The sequence below is a fragment of the Haliaeetus leucocephalus genome, unplaced genomic scaffold (genome assembly GCF_000737465.1).
Source record: "Haliaeetus leucocephalus isolate CR32 unplaced genomic scaffold, Haliaeetus_leucocephalus-4.0 Scaffold636, whole genome shotgun sequence".
Taxonomy (NCBI): Eukaryota; Metazoa; Chordata; class Aves; order Accipitriformes; family Accipitridae; genus Haliaeetus; species Haliaeetus leucocephalus.
The window spans coordinates 801,376-824,350 of NW_010973072.1; the positions used below are offsets into that span (position 1 = coordinate 801,376).

At 43.5% G+C, this 22,975-nt stretch overlaps 2 protein-coding genes across 16 annotated transcripts in view; one reads left to right on the top strand and one right to left on the bottom strand.

Annotated features, from left to right (window-relative positions):
- Positions 1-3,919, top strand: part of NPRL3 (nitrogen permease regulator-like 3 (S. cerevisiae)) — a 47,436-nt gene extending 43,517 nt beyond the window's left edge. For all 14 annotated transcript variants that reach the window (XM_010578406.1, XM_010578407.1, XM_010578408.1 and 11 more), the window contains one exon: positions 2,239-3,919. In XM_010578406.1, the coding sequence (XP_010576708.1) occupies positions 2,239-2,404 (166 nt within the window). In that variant the 3' untranslated portion in view covers positions 2,405-3,919. The remainder of the gene's footprint in view (positions 1-2,238) is intronic.
- Positions 3,920-4,323: 404 nt separating this feature from the next.
- MPG (N-methylpurine-DNA glycosylase) lies at positions 4,324-22,967 on the bottom strand. Of its 2 annotated transcripts, XM_010578412.1 has the most exons (7): positions 22,883-22,967; positions 21,273-21,422; positions 20,337-20,449; positions 16,546-16,693; positions 15,693-15,918; positions 12,352-12,556; positions 4,324-5,390 (listed from the first exon to the last, which is right to left on the bottom strand). In XM_010578412.1, the coding sequence occupies exons 5-7, from the start codon at positions 15,912-15,914 to the stop codon at positions 4,996-4,998; spliced, it is 822 nt and encodes a 273-aa protein (XP_010576714.1). In that variant the 5' UTR covers positions 15,915-15,918; positions 16,546-16,693; positions 20,337-20,449; positions 21,273-21,422; positions 22,883-22,967; the 3' UTR covers positions 4,324-4,995. The 2 variants fall into 2 exon arrangements, with proteins under 2 accessions (XP_010576714.1, XP_010576715.1); XM_010578413.1 differs by lacking the exon at positions 16,546-16,693.
- Positions 22,968-22,975: the final 8 nt, after the last annotated feature.

Consider the following 22,975-nt stretch of genomic DNA (forward strand, 5'->3'; position numbering starts at 1 on the left):
AGGTGTCTTCCAGCCGGCATTTTTGTGATATTCTTTAATATCCTCTCTAGCTTTTACTGGAGTGGAAAGTATTTCATCTTGACCGGTTGCGAATCCAGACTCTTTTTGAATGTAGGATGGATTTATTTATTGGAAAACTGCTTGGTCTGTGTTGCTGTTGAAAGCCAGGTCATAATCATTTGCACAGAAGACAGCTGTGCCAGGAGATGACAGCATGGGCAATCACAGTGAGCAGCTTTGTAGAAGGGAGAGAATATGTAGCTTTAAATTTTTTTCAAAATCACTTTCTGAACAGTGATACAAGTTATAAGATACAACATACAAAAATTTCAGTTAATACCTCAGGGAATGGTCTGGTTTTGACACGTACACGCACAAACTGATGTTGTTCCTGCTAATGGCCACTTCTCAGTGTCACACTGGTTGCCGTTGGCCCAGGGGAGGAAGCCAATTAGCCTGATTTAAATACCCAGTGGGAGATACTGCAAAAGGCAAATGCACAGACCAGATAGTGGAAAGGTAAATATGACTGGAGCTTGTCCATCTGTTGTTTGTTTGTACTGCAGGTACAGAGATGTAGCAATTATGTTCTACATAATGGTGCCAACTTGAGAGCTGGCAGATGAACATCAAAGTGGAAGGGAATTTGCAGTGTGCTGGGGGCTGCCCTGGGCTGCCAGCAGGGATGAGGCAGTGAGGTACAGCTGTTTCAGGAACAAGGCGGCGGTGAGAGGAGGGACATGGCAAACTGTGGAGCAGAGAAACACAGATGGCAGTGGACTGGAGGTGAAACCTACTCTGTGCAGTGTAGAGCGAGGGTGTGATGGAGGGAGACTTGTGCACAGTGACTCCTTTCCAGTCACCCATGAAGGGTAATGGGTGACAGGAGTGCCTAGCCTGAGCAGCAGAAGACAGCCAGGCCAATGTCAGTCCTTCAGGGAAAGCATGAGAGGCCCCATCCCGCTGTCATGTGAAAATACGCAGGAGTGCTCTAAGGCATATGTGGTGTCTTTCAAGGGCTGTTCCTGCATGAGGACTGTTTGAATGAATTGGAAAACAGATCTTGTCATCTCCACTCATTTTTACTGTCAGTTGGCATGAAGCAGCAGGCCAGCATATTCCTAAACTGCAGATGGATATGGAAACATGAGCAAAAGCTGCTGAAGCACAGAGCAGAGCGTGATGTGTAACACCTGCAGCCGCACATCTGTCTGCATAGCTGGGGAAGTGATTTTGGCATATGTGTTTGGGCCTTGATGGGTAGGAGTATTTGAGTGACATGTGCAGTACGGTTCCTATATTTGGGCGGTTGTTAAGACAATTAAGTGACTGAGCAGTAAACTTGAGCTTTGTGTGGAGGGCTGGCTTGGTGTTATGGCTCTGAAGGGTCTCTGGGGAGCAGGTCCTCAGCCTTCAGGGACTTGCTGCAGTGAAAAGGCTGCAGCAGTTTTTCTTAGACCCTGCCGTGATTGACTGTGCAGGGCTGAGGTTAGCTGATATCTGTAGCATGTTGGTGGCCAGCAAAGGGGTACCTGTGCTGTCTCTATTTAGAAAGAACTGAGAATTTAAGAAGCCAGTGTGGTTTGAGCTTAGGCTTCAAGGTTTTGGGGCTCTCTGGGGCCTTTATAACTCCCAGAGCTTCTGTGGTGCCTGTCACCAAGATTTCCATCTCCCTGTTTTGACTGTTCCACCTAACCCAAGCTGACCAAACCTCAAGAGTGCATGACCTGTAGTTACCAAGCTCTTTGGGCTGCTGTGAGGGGAAAAAATATGCTCTTCATTCTAAAAGCAAGTGTAGGTACCTAGGCCTCTGATGCAGAGCTGTGATGAAGGGCATTGTAGACCCAGCTAAGAGAGGGCAGAAGTAAATCTGCCACATCCTGACTTCTCAAGGCTTGTTGGCACTTGTGGTTCCTTGATTTCTGGAGTAAAAACTGTGTTGAAAATTGACAATCTCAGGAAGTGCCCCAGGCTAGGAAACCTTTTGATACAAGGAGGACCTTTGGAAAGCCCTGAAGGGGGGGAGTCCCCTGCTTTTCCAGGGGATTTCTGTGGTAGGCATGCCTAAGGTAAGAACCAATTTAATATACTTCACTTTTCATGTAAATGAGGGACACAACCCAAATGCCTTCGGATTTGGGTCCCACGGGAGAAGAAACCTTGAGGGTGGCAGTATCAGTTCTGGCTTTGTGCACCTGCTTTTGGCTCACGAGCCTCTCTTGCTGTCCTTTCCTGCAGGTTGCTGCACTATTTCCGAGGCCGACACCATTTGGAGGAGATCATGTACAACGAGAACATGCGTCGCTCCCAGCTGCTGATGCTGTTTGACAAATTCCGCAGTGTGCTGGTGGTGACCAGCCATGAGGACCCCGTGATTTCAGTTTTTCAGTCTCTCTTAAAGTGACTCTACTGGCAAAGGAAGGGTACCTGCTACACTCTCCATACTGATAGTCTAAAAGATGCCTAAAAACTAAAGGAGGGAGGTGATTTCAATTCTTTCTTGCCATGTGACACAGAGCAGGTTCTCCCTGGTTAAACCATGACACCCTCTGTGTCTCAATTTCCCATCTGCTCCCGATGGTGACACCTGAGGCCGGTCTGTGTGAGGGCTCTGGGGCCTGCTGCAGGACAGCATGTGCTTGCTCAGCCTGGATTCGTGCTGTGCCACATTCACAGCATGGGAGCTGCCAGTTCACAGCCCTTCCCTGACCCTGCTCCCTCCCCAGGGTTTGTGAGAGTGGTCCAAGATTTCCACTGCAGTGTTACTGACAGTACTTCACCTTTGGGTGTATGCTGGTGCATCTGAGATCCTTTCTCTGCTGTCCAACATGACTGCTGGGTCATTCAGCCTATCCCCATGGCAAAACATGTATGGCCTCTGCTCAAGGGCAGAGTGGAGTTGGCCTGGCTTTTAGGGAAATGTCCCTGGGCATCGAGGAATGCTGTTTGATCATTGTTACCTGGCAGCAGTGAGGACATAGGTAGGAAGGCAAAGTATCACAAGTAAACAGTTTCATGAATGAGAATGACTCGCTCAGTGTGTTACAGCTTATTATTTCTTCTCCCCTTATTACTAAGTGTCTATTGGAGCACAGCTGTCACCGAGCTCCGTATGTGTTTGTGGGTGTTCAGGGTTTCCAGTTTTTGGCTGGGAAGCACAACTGGAAATTAGCTGGCCAACCTGCAAGCACACGGACATACTAGTTCCACAGAGCCAGAGGCTGGTGCTAAGGGCACTCAGACTTGTCCCCTAGGGCTTGTTTTGTTCCTCCATTCCCCTCCCTGCAAGCATGGTTGTGGCTGCAGGGAGCCAGACTGGGAACCTGGCCTGGGTTAAAGCTAGCCAGGTGAAAAAACAAGATACAGGTCTGTATGTGGCTGTGTTTCCTGATGTGGCTTTTCCAGCTGTGCCAGGGCTAGAACAAGAGCTGATAGCCCTGTTTCTGGGGACAGCAGGAGCTTATGCCAGCTCAGGCCTGAGGCCACTTCCCCACAGTGGCTCACTGCACTGTGCTGCACACCCAGGGAAGGGTGGGGGAGATCTTTACCTCCATGGCGGAAGCTTCCAGGGGTGTGTGTTCTTAAAAGATTGTCAAGCTCCTCCTTAAGACCTTCCCTTATACCACACACACAAGCTGGAGTTTTTCCCAGAGTTGCAGGCTCTCACAGAGCAGCTTCACTTGCCCACTCAAACTGGGTGAAACTGTGAGCTTTATATAACTTATCTATGATCAGCAAGGCACAGTGTCCACAGTGCATCAGATACCAGATGACAGCTACTTACAGTCCCTTCAGTGAGTCTTCCCCTGCAGCTGCAAGCAGGGATGTTATATAAAAGCAAAAGCAGTATCTGACCTAAAAATCAGATCAACATTGTAGAGCCTCAGTCCCAACCGGCCCTCAGCAACTGTGTCTCACGGTGAGCTACTGAGATCAACATTAACAAGGGCTATTTAGAAGGGGCCAAACAAGATTTTTTTCATGTGATGGGGACAAGGATTTTGAAAAACTTGAGCTTTTTTCCTTGCAAGTGAATCCTAAGGTGGTGAGGACAGGGTATCCCTGTCACCCTTCAAACTGCCAGCGTGGCTGCAGTTCTGCAGGTTCTGCCCTAAATCCTAGTGGTTTTTCCCCCCCTGTACCTCATGGCAGGCTACAGCACCATAGAAATCTCAGCATCGGTGCATTCTCTGTGTTGGGGTTCACACACTGGTAAGTTTTGAACTGGTCTCAAAAGCAGCTGGGAAAACAAACAAAAGACATTCTTGTTCTTCAAGCTGGATGTTATAGACTGGTATAGGTTGGAAGGGATGTCTGGAGGTTTGGACAAAGAAAATGTGTTAGATCAGGTCATGCAGGAGCTTGTCCAGTGGAGGTTTAAATACCCCACAGCTTCTCTGGGCCCCTGTTCCAGTGTTTGACCACTGTCATGGTGAAAATTTTTTCCATAAAGCTAATGAGAATTTCCTGTTTTCCGGCTTGTGCCCATTGCCTCTCATCCTGTCTGAAAAAATCCTGGCTGTCTTCTCTGCACCCTCCCACTAGGTAGTTGTAGACAACAGTAAGATCCCTCCTTTACCTCCTCTTCTCCCAGCTTGCAAGCTTTCAGTCAGCCCTGCTGCCATCCAGTCTTTTGACTATTCCTCTGCAGCAACCAAGTGATGGCCTCTATTGAGGGCCAGGGGTGGTGGGAGCAGCACAGCAGGTCAGAGCCATGAACCTTCACCACTCATTGACCTTAATTAAGCCTGGCTCCATTGGCAAGGGAGAAAGTGGCCTTCAATGTCCAAAACCAACCTCAGCTCTGGCTAGGAGATCCATGCTAGTCTGCCTCACAAATAAAATTCCACCTTGCCCCATTCATTGTGATAAAGTACATTTATTGTTAAAAAACCTCTGAGCCACTATGCCTGCCCTAGCTGCTGCCATGACAGCTTGAAGCTATCACACAGAGCACAGCTCAAGTCCTGGTCAGTAGCACACTTGTGAGACTTGTCAGCTGTAAGAGGAGTGTCCCATTGCTGCCATCTCTCTCTCTCTTTTCTTGTCTACAACACTCACAAATTTGTTTCCTCGTAAATAAAACCTGAGAGGTTTCTGTGCCCACTCTCCCCTGTTGCCAATACCAATCCTTGTTGTGGCTACCACGTCCTGCTCCCCTGGTAGGTCATGTCCAGGTGCCATCCAGATGGCTGCATCTTGAGTCAGGTCTCTTTGGTCAAAAGCCTTATCAATCCCAAACGCTTGGCAGAGCTTGGAGGGCCCATTACACAGCTGCCAGTCCTTCAGCAGCTTTGTGGGTCCTTTCTTTGAAGCACTGCGCAGCTCTCTCATCGCATCTAAACCCTGAAGAGGTTCCAAAGAGCGAAGTAATACTGCAGCCCCTTCCCCTGTGCAGAACAAGAACCATGTGTTAGTACAGCATTGTTCATCAAGAACATCTCAGCTTTCAGCCCTGCCGCCAGCAGGAGCACTTCAGCTCTGAGCCTGTGGCTGAATTTAGCCTGATGGAGCAGGGAATTGCCTGCACAACCCAATCACAGGGTCTGTCCTATTCTCTCAGGCCGCTTTGCTTCAAATGCCAGGCTCTGGAGTCAACCACTAACCCGTGATCAGTGCACTCCCTTCTGTCTTCTGAATATCCAGTGTCCCATAGCTCTGTGTCCTTTATTTATCAGTGCTGACTTGCTCTTCCCCAGCCCCACTTCTTGATGTTACTAAGTCTAGCTGCTGCTCTGTGGCTTGCCAGAGGGCAAGAGGTTTTTCTTATGTCAGCACAATGTTCAGGAATAAATACACATATGGTTCAGTTTTGGCATAGCTATCCAAAGCTGCTCCCAAACCCAGTGGATTTATAATTACAACAACTTCAGCTAACAAAGGAGAAGAGGAATGAGTCTGGATGCTGCCAGCAGAAAGAGGCAGCTTTGCAGAGTTAGGGTGGACAAAGAGAAACCTGGGAAGGAACTGCAGGCACCAAGAGCAGCTGCTGTCTGTGCTGCTGCTGAGGGAGCCCCAGCTGTAGGTGTTGCCAGTTCAAACACCCACTTGGAGGTGTAACAGCAGGTGGGATGACCATGGCTTTGGGTAACTGCATAGCTACAATGGAGAGCAATCTGAACCCTTGTGCCAGGGAAGCTCCTGCAAGACAGGAACCTGGGGCAGGATGGGGCTGCACAGTCTCTGGCTGTGGGAGCATCACTTCAGCGGAGAAGACCTTTCTATGGCAAGAAGCAAAGAAAACTGACAGATTCTCTTCTCAAATGTGATTTGCACCCTGTCAGGAAGCTTAGGAAACTCCAGCCCCCGCAGCTGTTGTAACCAGCTGCCCTCCCTGATTTTGGTGACAGTGAAGCAAAGATGTAGCTCTGAGCACAGACATTCCCCTGTGACAAGATCTCCAGCCTAAGTGGGACTTAAACACTTCCTTGGTATTTTCCACTGGACAGCAAGGAAGGTCTTCTCATGACCTTGAGTGGGCGAGGAGAGAGCCTGGTAAAGCGGTCTGTGTGCTGCCCCACACAGCACCCCTTGTGCTGGGGCCACCCACGGCATTCCTCCCCGCCAGCATCTGCGTGCTCAGTGATGCCGCTCCGCAAGAATCCCCTCTCCCTCTCCAGCCTCAAACATCTGGAGCCATGCTCATGCCTGGCAAAGGCTTTTTTTGTAGGCACTGACAGATCCCTAAGGACCTGCGATTTCCAAAAATAGAATCCCTCTCATATTTTGTACAAATCCCACACTAAATTACCCTTCTGGGCTCCCAACTGAGCCTATCAACTGAGGACCTGATTTCCGTCTTTGTGAGGTGTGCCTATGGCCCTGAACCTGCTCAGAGCCCCTGCTGCCCTCAGTACAGATCGGTGAAGTCAACAGACTTATTTCCAACAGCTGTCAGCAATCTGTTCCCAGGCACTCCCTTCTCTAAGGAAGGGGATTGATGCTAATCTGGCAGCGAAAAGCTGCTTCCCTGCACTACAGTGATTTAGAGCTTAAAGGTCATTTTAGATTTTTAAGAACATGCTCCATGTCCTAATTCTGCTTTTCATCCATGCACAAAGAAACATCCTTCGCATCAGGATGCTGCCTCACTTGCCAGAACAACTGTGGGATTCTGAGCGATCACTAATTACACTACTTGCTTTCATCTGTCACATGCAAGTGGGAACCGTGGTTACACTTGAATTGAACTGGGTCCTTGGGTGTTCATGTGAAGAGAGACAAACACTCAGAGAAGCTGCAGGTGCTGCAAGAGCATCAGCAGAGGGTACCTGGCATTTCTGTCTCTGGCTGCTCTTTCTGCATTTCCACCAGAAAGTTTTCACACTCTTTCTAGCTGTGCGCAACACAGACACCATGCTCTGCTCAGAGTCAGCAGCCCCTGAATGTGACAGCAACACCACAAGAGCTTTGGGAAGAGGTGGAGACAGAAGGCAGGCTAAGAGTGCAGGGATGCCACAATGACCTATTGCCTTCTCTGCCCCAATCTGTCCTCACACCCCTGGGCCAATGTTTGGGTCCTCCTGACCATACTTGCCCATCAGAAGTTTTATTTTAACTATCACAGAGTAGCTGAATCCTTCTGACTCAACTCCTGCCTGCCAGCGTGCTTCAGCCTTCTGCCCTCCCTCTCTGCAGCCTGCAGCAGTTTGCTCTCAGGCATTATCTGGCTTCAGCATCTGCCCAACATGGGTATGGCTGCTGACACGCCATCAGCAGCACTGCCAGTCCAGAGATGCCGAATATCTACCTCCCATGCCCAAGAGTCACTCCATATAATGAGTAGTATTCAGAGCTAAAAGCTGGGATCTAACAACAATGCAGAGGCCAATTCCCTCCCTGAGCAGCTAGAAATCATAAAACGATAGGGAAGTCCCACACCCCCACTGTGCAGCTTGTGCTCCTTCCCTGGAACGGCTCCAGCTCCCATTCTTGGAAACAGCTCTTGGCCACTGGAGAGAAGAAAATTCTCTCTTTCCACCCGTCTGACTCACAGCTCCCGAAACACTTCCTTCAAAGTCCTAGTCTAGGATCTGGAAGTTAGGGAGAAGTCCATGCAGTGTGACCCTGGGCCTGGGTAGAGCATCACTGGGATCTCAATTTTAAAAGCTATTCTTTCAGATCTGGCAGCAAAATGCACACCTTGGCAAGTTCCAGAGAAACAAATCACAGCAAAGTCAAAGAGAAGCTTTACTGGCATTTACCCTCTTCCTGAAGTGAGGGAAGCCCAACGTCCCTCTTAACCCTAGGGAAAGCTCTTTATACTAAGATTACCATGCCGCTCAGGATGTACTGTAGGATTCATGCAGACTGAAAGACATTGGTTATATTTTTTTCTATAAACTCTTCTTCCTCTATCATCTATGATTTCTCCAAAAAAACAATGTAGTGATGCCCACCATGGCTTCAGGCAGTAGCAGTATTTGACCCAGTGATGGGAAGATCTCTCTCAGTAAAATCCCACATATGATGCAGCTTTATCTCAGTAATGTGCACAAAGATTTCCCCTTCCTTGGTGACAAAAAATATTTGAGACCACCCTTCAACTCATTATGGTTTTATGAACACAAAGATACATTCAAGTGAACTCAACTGAACACATTAACAGCCACAACTTCTTCCCCCAGCAAAGTGGCAAAACAACATGCTACAGCTGAAGTGCTTCTGATGTCTGCTGGCAGCATCAGCCAGGGCTGGGGACATACTGCTGAGGACACTACAGTGGTGGTGGCTCTCAAGGTAAGGTCTGTGCTTTTGTAGCTGCTCTACCAAGGACTCTGCCAGCACAGCTCTGCTGGTGACACACCTTTTCCTATCCCCAAGGGATACCACTGAGCCTGAAGTCTAGTGTAAGCCAAACATAGAAAACAAAAGAAGGTTTATTCCACCTGGTGTTAAAACAGATGACGCTACGAGGTTACGTATCAAAACGAGGTCTCTGAAGAGCCGGAGTCTCATGAACCAAATACCCCATTCTTGACAAGCTAAGCAGAGGGGACCAAGTACAAGCAGCATATAAAGCTTTGCACATCTTGTATAGGCCTCAGATCCTGAGCTGATTAAGGACCAGGAAGGGCCCAGCATGATTCAAGTCAGCGTTAAACTACTTTTTAAAACAAAGCCTGCTGCAACAGTCCAATTCATGCTGCTTGCCTGGTCCCAACAGCATGTGTGTCTGGGACAGCCCCGTGCAGTGTCTGTGCCAAGAAGGCAGGCACAGACAACACAGGGAGAGTGCAGCAACTCTGATTCTCTCTCCAGTAAAAGGACAGCTGCCTTGATTAAGCTAGCAGCTCCAAATCAGTTCTACAGTCACTCAGTTCAAGAGTCTGAGAAGCAGCAGGACAGCAGTCACTGCCAGTACTTAAGAGGATATATACTGGTTCTCTGAACTGCTTGCCTTCCTCCCACAAGGATCCTGTAATTTAAGCAGTACAAGGACTTGCCTACACTACAAAACTAGATAGTTTAAGCCAGCTAAGAATTTGTTTGTGATTATTAGTTTATGCTAACTTTAATATACCACCTAAAACCATACTAGATCTCAGTTAAATCTACGTGCTTGTTCCAACAGTCTCCAGAAAGAAATGTTTTGTTAAAAATCAGTGTATGATTGCATGAGTATTTTGATGCAAACCACGCGATGGCCAAACAGAAACATCTTTTCAGGAGTCACTTGGAAAATCCCTAGAACTGATTTCTCCTGAAATCAACCTCAGATTTTCCCCTAATTCTCATGTCATTTAGTATGACCTTTGCTAACATGCATCTAGGTCAAAATTGATATGGCTTAAGATGGGATCAATCTGTGTGTGTTTGAAAACTTCAGGGAACCCCCAAAGACCTTTCCCCTTCTCCACTGCTCCAATTTGCTGCAGCAATGCCATACAGTATTCCCAGATGTAAACCCCAACTACTCGTCTAAAGCAAGTTGCTCTGCTGTCCCGAAATTTGTGTGCATGTCTAGACTTGTTCTGCTCCTCCCCTCCATCTACAGAAAGATATAACAAAACTGGAAGAGATTGAGGGACAGACAACCAGGATGATCAATGTTACAGACTGGCTTTGGAGCAAGAGCCTAAGCAAGGAAGAACTAAGCAGACTAGAATCCTTCAGCTTGGAAGACAGTTGAGGGGAGAATATGAAAGATCCTGGGAGATCACAGGAAGATGATAATACATGGGAATAGATGCAAGCATTCCACATTCTCCACTGTTTTAACTCCGGGAGCTCTGCAGCTTTGCACTGCCAAAATCCAAGAAAATTGTGATGCAGCTCTGGGACATCACTGGAGATGTGCCTTTTGAAAAGGAAAAGCATTTAGTGTTCTCTCAGTAATTTGTGTTCAGTCTTTCCAAGCAACACCTTCAGAAATAATATGTTCATACTCCTTTTATAGTCTCCTGGTCAGTCACTCCGGTTTTTGCAGCATTCCCAGGGAGACCCTGAAGTACTTAGATATTTTGCATCAAATTCCCTGCATAAAGATGATGAAACCTATTACATCAGAAGTTCATGCTATAAACAGAGCGCGGTCTGTGCCTCTAAGAAGGACCAAGCTATGCTACAACAGATGGGGTTTTTTTTGCCAGTGTTTCCTTTTGTTTTCTGCACAGCCAAAGCCAGATTCAAATAAAAGTTTCCAAGATCCATCCCATATCCAGAGAATGAAATGCTTTTGCCTTCTACACAGGTGCGTAAGAGCCACCACGAAAGACTGACATCCTCAACCTTTCCCTCAGACTAAATGACAGGACAGGCTTCTTCTCCATGTATATTGAGATGAGAAAAGCATCTCAGGTATGATTCTTCCTCAAATTCTTTCTTTCAACACATCTGCACACGGGCAAATATACTGAAGGAGTAAATCCTACTTACGTAGATGGATCTCTGATACACAACATGCACAGCCATGCTATTTACTTCAGTGCGTTCCTGACAAAGCTGGTAGTGACAGCTGTGCTTGTGTCAGCATAGCTGCATGTATGACAGACTAATGGAGAGTAACTTTGTAACAAAAAATCCAACTAAATCCATCACAACAGTGAGCTCTCTAACTGATCGGCTACAAAACTAAACAGGTATATAAGGGAAAATTTCCCAAAGTATAAATTTCAAAGAAATCTTTTTAGAATTCAAAGGCTAAGGATCTTTTTTAATAAAAATTATTATTCCTAATATTTCAAACACTAAGAATCCCATCCTGAATAACAAACAATTCTGCTTTCATTATCTGAACAGATTTGGCAGAGACAACATAATGAAATTCACATGTGTTCATGCACCAGACTCCAGACCTCCATTTGGAAAGACAGGCTTTTCTCACACAGCGTAACCTGGCACTGTTTTTCTGCTTGGCTCCTGTCCAAAGGCCAAAACCTGAGGATTAATGGTCACTGTTACAACATTTGCTTTCTGCTTAGGAATATACGAGCAGTGGGGTTTTTTAAGCTATATCTTTGAAATGGCAAAAAAGAAAAGAAATTATTTTTGAGATTTTTTTTCTAACAAAATTAGTATTTATCTAAGAAATACTTGCTGCCATTTCAATGTGTCTAATTAACCAATAGCTTTATTGCAAGGCAAACACTGTCATTCTTACAGGAAAGAAAAAAACCCAAGTTTTAGAAGTAACACCTGCATGTTGAGAGCAGCTGTGGAAGGACAGTCTCAGTAAATTCCAGAATAATTTGATTAGGGGTTGATTATATTATCCTGAGACTAATAAAATAAGATTGAAGATTCTATAACAGTCTGGGTATTTTGATTTGGTTTTGGGTTTTTTTGTTTTAAGATAGAGCAAAGCAGGTAAAATGCTCCTACACTGACTCCTTGCTTAAGCTTAGGACACCTCAGACTTTTTTGTTTTCCCCAACATTTACAGCTTCTGAAGATAAAGGTAGGAGACAGAAGAGTTTCTTGTCATGACAACAGACGCCAAGATTTAGGCTGTCGTTAGACTGCAGATTTACTTCTACATCACTACTTTCAAGGAACAAAGTTCACTGAATCACATGAATAAGGCAGCAGCCCAGGTCATCAAAACTGAAAGCTCCATCCTACCAAGATTCAATTCCAGTCCTTAGTCTTTATTTCTGTGCCTGAACAGCTCACATAGCTCACAGCTGGGACCAAAACCCCAGTGGGCTGGTCACTGTGCAACTGAAGATAGGCCCTACTTGTAATCTTGAAAGTTAATACACTGTCTGTCAACAGCTACATACTGTTCACAATGGCAAAACCCAGGTCCCAAGGAAAGATTATGACAGCAAGTCATTGACTTCACAGAGCCCATAGGGAGCTCATATCAGCCCTATGCTATAGGCATTAAATCTTTCAGCCTCAACTTACCTTGGCTGGAAACATTCACGCAGAAATAAATCCCGTAGATCTGATACACATACAGAGTTCCTGGTTTCATGAACATTGCTGCATTTCGTTGAGTTTGCTTACCACCTTTTGAGTGGGAAGCCTCATCTTCCCCACCCAGATAAGCTTCTGTTTCAACAATCCTCCCCCAGAGTTCTCTGCCATCAGGAAGTTTGCGAACTAAAATCTGAAAAAGAGGTCAGAGTGCATCAGTTAGCAACCCTCTGTACAAAATAATCAGAGCACAAGAGCTTGGAAACAGAGAAGTTGGAAAAAAGGACCTGATGGTACTACATACTCTCCTCTCCATCTAGCAGTCCAGTCTGTAGGCTAACGTGAACTTTTGCAGCTTCTACTGTCCAGGCCACAGCCCAGTACAAGAGGTTCCTACCTGTCCTTCACCCCACAAAATGCCTGGAGCATCTAGACGTGGCAGTATCATAAATCATAATTTATGATCCTATATACAATAAAGCCCACTGAGTTGCTTTTGCGGTTTTTTTTCTGTATTCTCCACCGCAATCCACCAGGTTTAAGGCAAAAAAGTACCACCAATATCAACCTTGAAGCATCATGAATGTATATTCCTTAGATCAGAAGAAATATGACAGTGGCACAATTAAATAACTACCATGATTAGATAGTCTCTCTCCACAGAGATGTTTCAAACAAGTCCTAGTCCCTAACCATAGAGATAATCATGACTGGAGCGAGTATCAATGCTATTTCTGTATTTTCTGCACCACAGAGAGGGGCAGTGCAGGAGAACTGGGAATTGGCTTCAGGCAGACAACAACAGATCTTACTTACTACATTGTGTTCCTTGCTGCTGGTACCTCCTTAAATAAAACAAAGCAGATGCTGGGGAAAAAAAAACATGACAGCAAAAAGATTCTCTTAAAAAAGAAAACAATCACTAAACTTTGTACAAAGTTTTTTATGGTTTGACCTTATTTCTAAACTTCTTATTTTACTTAATGTGTGTTCAAGAAATACTGCAGTATAGTCTTATTTATGCAACAGCTATCAGTTTAATTATATTACATTCAGCGCTTCCATATTTGAAAACCAGCCATTCAAAAATGACCTTCAAGAAACAAAGCTTAATTCCTAACAGATGTTTGTGCTGGACTACTAATGCAGTTCTTGACCTGATCCAGTGTGGATGCTTCAGAAGTCAGTTTCAAATGTTGCAACTCCGGTATATCACGGTTTCCCTACAGTACTTCTCAAATTGTTGAAAACAATCAGTTTATTATTTTTATGAAAAATGCAGCGACTTCAGAAAAGCACTGGTGTTTAGTAACTGCCTGTAAACACCCCAAAAGCACACCCATGTGGCCACATTTCTCTTTCAATATGATGAAATGCAATGGTTAGGTTCCAATTTTAAGAGCATGCAGGCATTTATAATAACAATGATAACATATAGTTATAATTCTAAGAAAATGAGAGAATAGACTGGGTCATGGGAGACTGGGGGTTATACTAGAAAGAAAATCTAAATTTAAGATAGGAATCTCCTGGCTTGTAATTCTAGGCCTAAATAGGAAAAGTATAGAATTATGACTAAAATATCACCTGCCCAGGGTAACTGAATGCACAAGTACTGTGAGACTTCAGGTATCCCCATGTAGACCAAGTAAGTATCACAGTAGGACAGGACACAGGCTATATTTTCTCAGACACCATCAAATGCTTTGCAGGGCAAGTAATCGGGGATCTCACAAGAAAAGACAGAACTCTTAAACTGATCCAGAGCAAAATGCAAAGTCTTTTCCAAAGACTTATCCCTGAAAAACAACTTTGTGTCATGACAATGAAATATAAAGTTCAGTGTCCTTCCACAAGCATTAAGGTCCAAAAATAATCTATCAGAATTCTGCTTACCAGCAAAAAGGGGAAACTACATAAAGTGAGGAAGCTTGTTAGGAAGAACTTAAAAGAGGCAGCCAAAGGTTAAAGCTGGAAAGGCAAGCCTCTAGCAGGATGTCTATAAAGATAGCAAACACACATGACTTATCAGAGAGAGGTTAAGACAGACCAAAAAAACCCCAGCAGGGTTAAAAAGCAGAGCAAACGCGTCAATTACAAGCAAGAGAATATCCTTAGAAAATAAAAAAAAAGCTAGACACACTAAGACAGGCCAAAACCAACAGTTTGTGGAACAAATTCCTAAAGTTATCTAAACCAATGAGAACCCAGAGAGTCTGTTCACCCTACAGACAATAAAGGTATAAAAAAGACTCAGAGAAGATAAGGCCATAGCAGTGAAACTAAAAACACATTTTGCAATTGCATTTAGGAGGTCCCAGACTGGAACTTTTGATAGGGAAAACACTGGAGGAACTCCCTCCCATGGAAACAGCAGGAGAGTTTTTTGAAGGACTGCCTAAGCAGAAGAGACATGTTTAGTTTCCCCCACTCTGATTTCCAAAGGCTTTCAACCAGGTCCAAAGATTCCTCAAAGTTTCTGCAATGGGGTAAAGGAGAAGGTCCTTTCATGAACAAGTAATGGCTTGAAAACTCAGAAACAAAAGTTAGGAATAGCAGTTTTCAGAGTGAAGAGAGTTTAACTATGGGACTGTGGTGTCCTAAACATCTCCATGCTAGGGCCTGTGCTGCCTCGCATATTTGTGTTAATAATCTCAGAAAAGTGATCATTAGAGAGCTCACCATGTGTACTGACAATATTGAGTTATTCAGAACAGCAAAAATAAAAGCAGATAGTATGAGATACAACCTTCAAAGCATGCAGGGCAGCATAACAGAAAGTATCGAGCACTCTGCTGAACTTGCAAATAAGAACTAAATATTCAAGTACACTATGAGGGTGGATACTGGTCAAGAAAGGCCAAGGGCCTGCCACGCTATTAGCATCACAAGATAGTAAAATGGAGGCAGAGAAGGAGATGTTGCTGACTGCAGAGCATTACTTTCTACTGGGCTCAGCCAAAGCCAAAGCCAAAAACAAATAAAGGAATACCTGAATGGAAAATAATGGGCCTGAAGCAACCTTCAAACCACAAATAGCAAAGTACATTTCAGTAAACCAGAAAAAAGGGAGAACAACTCCACAAAAAACTAATTCTGAAATGTGACAGTAAACCAAACCTGAAAAATTACTCCTCTGACTTAATCCAAAATAGATTTGGCTACTAGTCTTTAAATTCCACTGCACTTAACAAGAGAAGGAATGAGAGCTGTATTCCTAAAATAGCAAAGCCCTGGAGTCAAATGGCAAAAAAAGAATTTCATCCTTTTACACCAAGTTATTAGCTAGCACATGCTCCAGTACAGTAATCTCAGTGTTCATGTCTTACCTGTCCCAGAAAGGACTTGGCCAGACTAATACAGGGCTGGTTGAAAAAATCATCTTCTAGCTGGGAAGATTTTTTTTTCTCTATCGCAAAATATTTGCTGCTTTTTGGAGAAGAATCCCCATCAGGTGTAGCGTTCAAGTTCTCCAAGGCATCAAATGGAGGGAAGCTGGAGTTGCTTTGGAGAGCACTTAACTGAGCCAACAGCTTTCTTTTTCTTGGCATAGTTCTAGAAAATTCATAAAAATGTAATTAGGAATATAAAGCTTATTTAAAAGTAACTTATTTCCACAAACTCTTATTTTTACACATCTCTTCACAACAATGAATCTGAAAGCTGTAACTAATTGGACAACTTCGGCAAGCTACAGAAGCAGGTGACAGATTTAGCTGTGTCTACATCAGGCTAGGCAAATATTGGGCTTTACGGATAAGCAAATAGAAAACTGCAGTTTGAGTATTCCTCTTTTAAGGACTACAGATAAAAAGCAACTTATTTTTACTGCTAAGTGAAGCAACGTTTGCTAACTGTTAGGTTAGGAAATTCAGAAATTGAAAAAAAAAAGAATCAGTACTATATACTTTTTACCTACAGCTAATGTAATCTGTTAAGCAGACAGAAAAAAATAGGAAACAACCACCTCAAAAAACTGTGCTGACTCAGAAAGTCCACAGAAGTCATGTATCAATCATTTTAAACAGTAGTGTAACCAGATCAGAATCTAAAATTCCACAGGGGACAGAACATTTGAGTTGGGAGATGCCCTATTTACAGTCACAGTGACAAACTTGTTTATCATGCTGTAGAAATGTTTCTGTTAGAACCTCCACAAAATAAGCTTTAAATTCAACCTACCAGAAAGATGAAGAGTAGTCTGTTCCAGTCAACAGTATGTATTTGAGGCAACTACGTAACCTGCGATTGTTCTTCTAGGTTTGTCACCAATTTACTATGCAAGCTTCAAAAAGTTAATCTTTCTTTTTCTGTGACGCAGTCCTTACACCTGTCAAATAGGAACAAAATTATTTATTCACTGTATAAAGCACTTTGAAATAGGCTAAGAGATTTTGGAGCTAGAGATCATGATTCAAATGGTGCATCATTAGCTCAAACTCAAGAATAATTTGCAGTTTTCTATTGGTCTAGCAAAAGACCATCTCCCAGCTGGGGCACTGCTGGAGGTGCTCTTTAGCCTTTTTTATACAAAAGGCTATGAGAACAGTGGGGAATGCACTTCTCCTATACTCAATACACAAAAAGCTGAAACCAAACTTTTAAAATTCCCCTAATTGCACTAATTTTGCAAAGTGTCAGCCTCAAAAAAGGACTCTTACAAGAGAATGCAAAGACACTAGGTTTTAGAAGATGCCTCATCGGTTCTGAAATTCAACCACATGTAGATACAAGGGAAAAAAGCAAAGGTTCAACATCCCACATAATTAGAAATGGAGAAAGAATCCTATATACAGCTGAACCTGCAAGGGAAGTATATACCTAAGTAGCTGTTACCACTCATTTTTCAAGAGATCATCAGCTTTTAAAAATGACTACAAAAACTTTAACCATCAAAACCAATCTTTATCTTGCTCTGATGTTTCTCACAAAGAAAGATCCACCGGTAATAGTTTCCTTGAACTACACTGAAACAAATTCAGCATTGCTACACTCTGGATCACCAGCGCCAATTCCCCAACAGTGAGTGCTACACTTCACTTCAGAAGAATCAAGACACAAATGTATAAAAATAGGCAGGGGAAGAAAAAAAAAAAATTCACATTGGCATGACTGGCAGAGAGGTGGGATGTTTTTATTTTTTTTCTAAACATCTAATTCTTTATTGCAATAATTCAGTAATGTCAAAGACTTGCCACAGAATGGCCAGCTCCATGCCAGGCATTCTGCTCTGAACTGTGGCTTTCACCTGGTGGGAATTCTTAAAAATTTTGTCAGAAGTCACCAGCCTGCCTAAGAAAAAATTGTCTGGTGGCCTTCGCAAATGAGAGTCCTGTCTAGGAGAAACGGTGCCAATAGGAAAAAGGGTTGCAGGAAGGAAGGGCCGGAGGAGGAACACTACCCGACATCAGACTGACCCTCTAAAGGCTCAGTCAAGGGAATGCTTCACACTGAAGACAGTACTTCCAGACTTCTCTGACAGTATTAACTGGAACTTCCAGTTCATCAGCCACACATAAAGACATGCTGAAAACATGGCCAATTTGAGTGGAGCATTAACACATTTGGTAATTTGTGCTTTTATGGAATGCGACATCAGAAACAGGATCTGAGTTGCCTGGCACCTACTGCATTTCCAATTAAGTAATTCTTAAAAGCTGCATGTGCTCGCACATAAATGTTATACCAGAAGCCTTAGGCCACTTGTAATTTCATTGCTATGGGCTGATCCTATACAGATCTCAGCATCTTCAACTCTCATTAGACATAGCAGTAGGGAACTGCCTTATAGTCATGAGAAATGGGTCACATACAGAAACGTGATTGCTTTAAAAGCAAAAACGCAGAATGAGGGGACTGTAACGCCATCTCAGAAATCCAGAAAAACCCCAGTCTACCCTTTGTCTCCCTGCTTGTTCATACCAAGATATGAAACAAAACTCTATGCCTCAAAGCCTATCTACACTTTCTATAAAGGATATTGCTTGTATATACAAATCCCTTCTTGCCTGTGAAAAAGCACACTGTAGAACACAGTACATACCAAGTACCCAAGCCCTCTGTATTTGGGAAGTAAGAGACACGATATCTTCACATGTAAGTCTACAGACAAATTCTGCAACTCTTCATTTCTACCTAGATTTTCTTGCTTGTATAGTAAACAAATTCTACTTCTGTGCCTCAAGTAAGAGTCAGCTGTGGGTTTAATCTCTTTTTACTAACCCTGCTGTAACCAAACCAGCTACAAGTTGTTAAGCACATGTGTGTACACATGCACAAAAAAAGTATGGATGTCAGAAAAGGAAGATCAAGAGCTGAATAAGTTTGCACAAGTGCCTAAAGTGTTCAGGGCTGCTGGGCTAGCCTCAGGCAAGTATTTAGGGACCCTGCAAGCCAGAATCAGAAAGACACTGAAAATCTGTGTAAAATACAGTTCAGTGGCAGATACGCCCTGTAGTCAAGGCACAACTGAGTCTACACAGGCTTCTTTAATCCTAAGACTGCATTTGTAGGTATTCCCTTATGTATTTAATGAGCTTTCACTAAAAAGGAGGCAAAAAAAAAAAATCCCACAAGTAATTTGCATGTACTTTTGGCTCACAGGTCCAGATAGCTGCAGCTGTGAAGTTTTCCTCATGCACATACATCTTTCTGATAACATGATGAAGTGTACATAAGAATACATTGCCACTTCTGGAGAGACAATTCCTCATACCAGTTTCCAGTTGTACAGATTTTATGTGGGAGTATATAAACGGTCAACGCTGGGTCAGACCAAAGGACACCTCTCCCTGTATCCTGCTCTCCAGCACAGGTCAAAAGCAGGAGCCCAGGGAAGAACAGAATAAGCAGACAGTGCTTCTCCACACATCCTCCATGTCTCTAGACCAGAACCTTCTGAACCAGGCACAGTTTCTGTGTACTTAGGAACCGTGAGCTTATGCAGTCTTCCCTGAGCCTGTGTAAAACTATCCAAACTGAGACTTTACTGATAAAGAACGCTTCACAGAATTAGTCATTACGGCTCCAAAAACTCATTTGGTGTGTGAAATTAGGACTGCTCCCCACCCACATGAATCAGTTTACACTTGCTATTCATCACCCTCAGCCCTCTTCTTTACTACCTCAAATAAGGTAAAGCCAGCTGGAAACATTGTTTTCCAGGTCATTTACAAAATATCCCTGCGGCACCCCAATGGTGACCTCCAGCCACCACTAGGGCTGCCCACTTACTCACATCCTCTTTCCTATCTTTGCACCAACTGTTTATTTATGACAGGGAACTCCCTTATTATGTCAAGGGCTGCTCAGGTGAGGGCTCCTGTTTAAAAGCTTCCTGAAATCTGAGTACAGACTGTAAGCCAGAGCTCTCAACATGCTTATTTGGACCGTCAGAAAATTCCAACTTTTTTTTAAGGCATGACTTTCCATTGCAAAAGCCACATTGGCTTTCCCCACTATATAATATTTATGCAGGTGTCCAACAATTCTACCTTGCTATATTTTCTACTAATTCAGTTGGTAGTGGTCAAACTTCCAGATCTGCAGTCCACAGATTTCCCCTTGCACTCTCTTTAAAAAGTAGTGACACATTCACTGCTGAGACCATCGTTAGCAGAACTGTCCCTGGGGGCTTCATCTGGTTCAGCAACTTGTTCCTGCCTGTTGTCTATTTGTTCCGTAACTTCTTACACAGACACTTCATTTTAAGCCAGATCCTTCAGTGAGGATTTCTATCCACCTTTTCTGTCTAGTCTAACCTATTAGTAACCAGAATTAAGTTAATAATGTATAGCTTCCTGGACAACACTGTGAGAAGCAGGCAAAAAAACCTTCTTGAAAGAAGAGTGCAGGCAAAAGGTAATATACTATAATTATAAATATTAAGTCAATCTCTCCACAGACAGACTTTGACACTATATGCAATCCTGCTAATATGTCAAAAGTATGGCAAAATGAATGGTTTTATTCACCTTACTGAGTGCCAGGGATGTCATTTCCTGCAAGGCATCCTTGCAATTCCAGTCCTCACTCCTACTGCCTACTGGATATCTTGAGCTTTTTGGAATGAAACTTACTCATCCTTCTGTAAAGAACAAGGAAGATAAAAGTGAGGGAGAGTGATGAAAAGTCATGAAAAACCCTAAAAGCCTTCACAGCAAAATTATGCTCTGTTTTGGTTGACTCTCTTAAACCATTTTGTTTTGTTCTGGGTTTTTTTCCCCCCCTCAATATTCTAGCTGCTATTTTTGAGTGAGTGCCAAACTTGCATATTAAATGAAACCAAACAAGTTAAATAGAATACTAACAAAGGATGTTAGCTAGCTCAGCCTCCTGAGATTTGAGTTAACCAAGCCAGCATTTAGTTAACCAAGGCAGCATTTAGAGAGGCCACAAACACTGATCAGGAAATGGACACAAGGATTCAAAGTCATCAGCAGTTCAGGTTTTTTCTTTGTATCTAAATTATTTGTAGCAAATGTACGTTGGGTATATTTGGCTAATTATCCAAGAGCTATAAGTCTTACTCTTTTCCACCTATATGATGGCAGTGAGAACACTCCTGATTTGTAAAGCATATTGAAAGAGCTATATAAGGGGATACAGAACTAGTTATACTTAAGACTTAGGTACCCATCTTATAAAATGACCCTAGAAAACACATTCCTTCCCCAAATCTTAATATTGCATGATAAATTATTTAGTTTTGGCATGGGGGTTTGACTCAATGACCAAAGATGTTTCACCAAAGCCTTCATTAAGGCACTGACAAAAAGAACTTATGACTCAAATGCTGAAACATCTGAACAATATCTACGAAGAGAGTTCTACTTAAGAGTTCCTGCTGAAGTACCAGTAACTTAAAGACTAGGAAGAAAAACATAAACAGCAAAGACACAGAGATTTACCTGGAAAAGGATCCTGGAGCTGCTCCCTACACGAGCAGGGAAGTGGAGGGTTTTCACACCTCCTCCCGAGAAGTCAGCCCTAGGCTTAGGCTCAGAGAAACTGCTATTTTACAAAGCAGGACTGTATTAAGTCCTATGAGAAGTCTTTGACTTAAAGAGAGAGAAAGAGAACAGATTATTTCAGGCCAAGCTACTCAAAGAAAGGCCTTAGTATTCATGCTCTGCACTAAGAACCTGAGTGCTCCAACAAAACCATGTGGAGGGAATCACAGCCACACTTTGTAATCAGTCATGAGACAGGCTCAGTAACAGCTAAGGTGATGCTCAAGGCGATTAAATTGGGACTGATTCAATGCACATGCTATGAGCCTCTGTCTTTAGTAAGAAGGTCCCTTTCTTCTATTTTCAACCAGAGGAAAGGCTTGTCCTACATTTAGCGATTCAGGATTAATCTGTACAGTATATCCTTGTTACAGACAAACTATTTGTGTGTACTTTGCATTGCATTACCAAACACTGTTAAACAGTTATAGTAAGAACACAGAACACTGGATCAAAGCCTTAACAGATGATGGTCTGCAGAGGTACAAGTGTAAACACAGGTGAAGAAAAATAGCTGATGTAATGTCCACCATGAAAGTGGTGGACATTTTCAAAACACTAGAACAAAGCCTTCAGGCCCTATATAAACAAAGAAGCATCTGAGGAGAAAGGACAATTTCCCGCACAGCTTTGGATAATATGCTGTATGTGACAATAGCTTGCTAATGGCAAGTGAGACAAAACACTTCTGATGATATAACAGAGGAACAAAAGCAAAAGTCTCTTCTATAAAAAGATGCTTCCAGGAAACCAGCAAATCACTGCTGACTGTAGAGGCTGTGAAAATCTGAGTCAGACACAGATTTGAACCAGTAGAACGCAAAGGCACTCCCATTATGCCACAGTAGCCTTGCTCCTAACATGGCAATCCTATTTAGAAAAGCCTCATTTTTTTTCAAAACAGGTTTGCAGCACGTTTCTGTAGACTGGGTATTTTTCCTCCTTGTAGGGTCCAAACCATATCACTTTTGTGGCACATCTGTACAGCAGCTGCTCTTTGACCGCTTAACTGTGAAACCACTCTCCTCCCAAAATCTCTACAGTATATATTACCGATTTCATAATGCTTATTTAATTAAGCACAGAAATGCCAAAGGAAGCCTCTGCAGAACAAAAGTGACACGAGAGCTAGGAAATAACAGTGCAACCTTATTCAGAGATCATTGGTACACCTTATTTAACCAGCTGATCACACGCCTCTTTCTCCCCACCTGAACTGTATTCAGAAAATGGGGATGTTAACCTTTTCCTTAAGTGTTCATTGCAATATACTCGCAACGTACATAAAATAGTTTTTATAGTATTGGAGCGGGTCACTTCCATACGCAGGCCTGTTACATGGTAATAAACAGTACTAATAACCATGAAGGCAATGCAAGACCCCTCACAGCTTTTCCTACTAGGCACGTGGGAAACATTTACGACTTCTGCCGATGAAATCTTTCTGCGCAAAACCGGTTAACGTGGCACTAAGCAGAGCCGACGAGTACGTTATTTTTACACAGTACAGTAACTCGCACGCTCATGTTGTTGAAGGGACTCAGCCCTCGGAGCAGCAGCGCCGGGCCTGCGCCGCTGCGGGGAGAGGGGGAGGCCCCGGC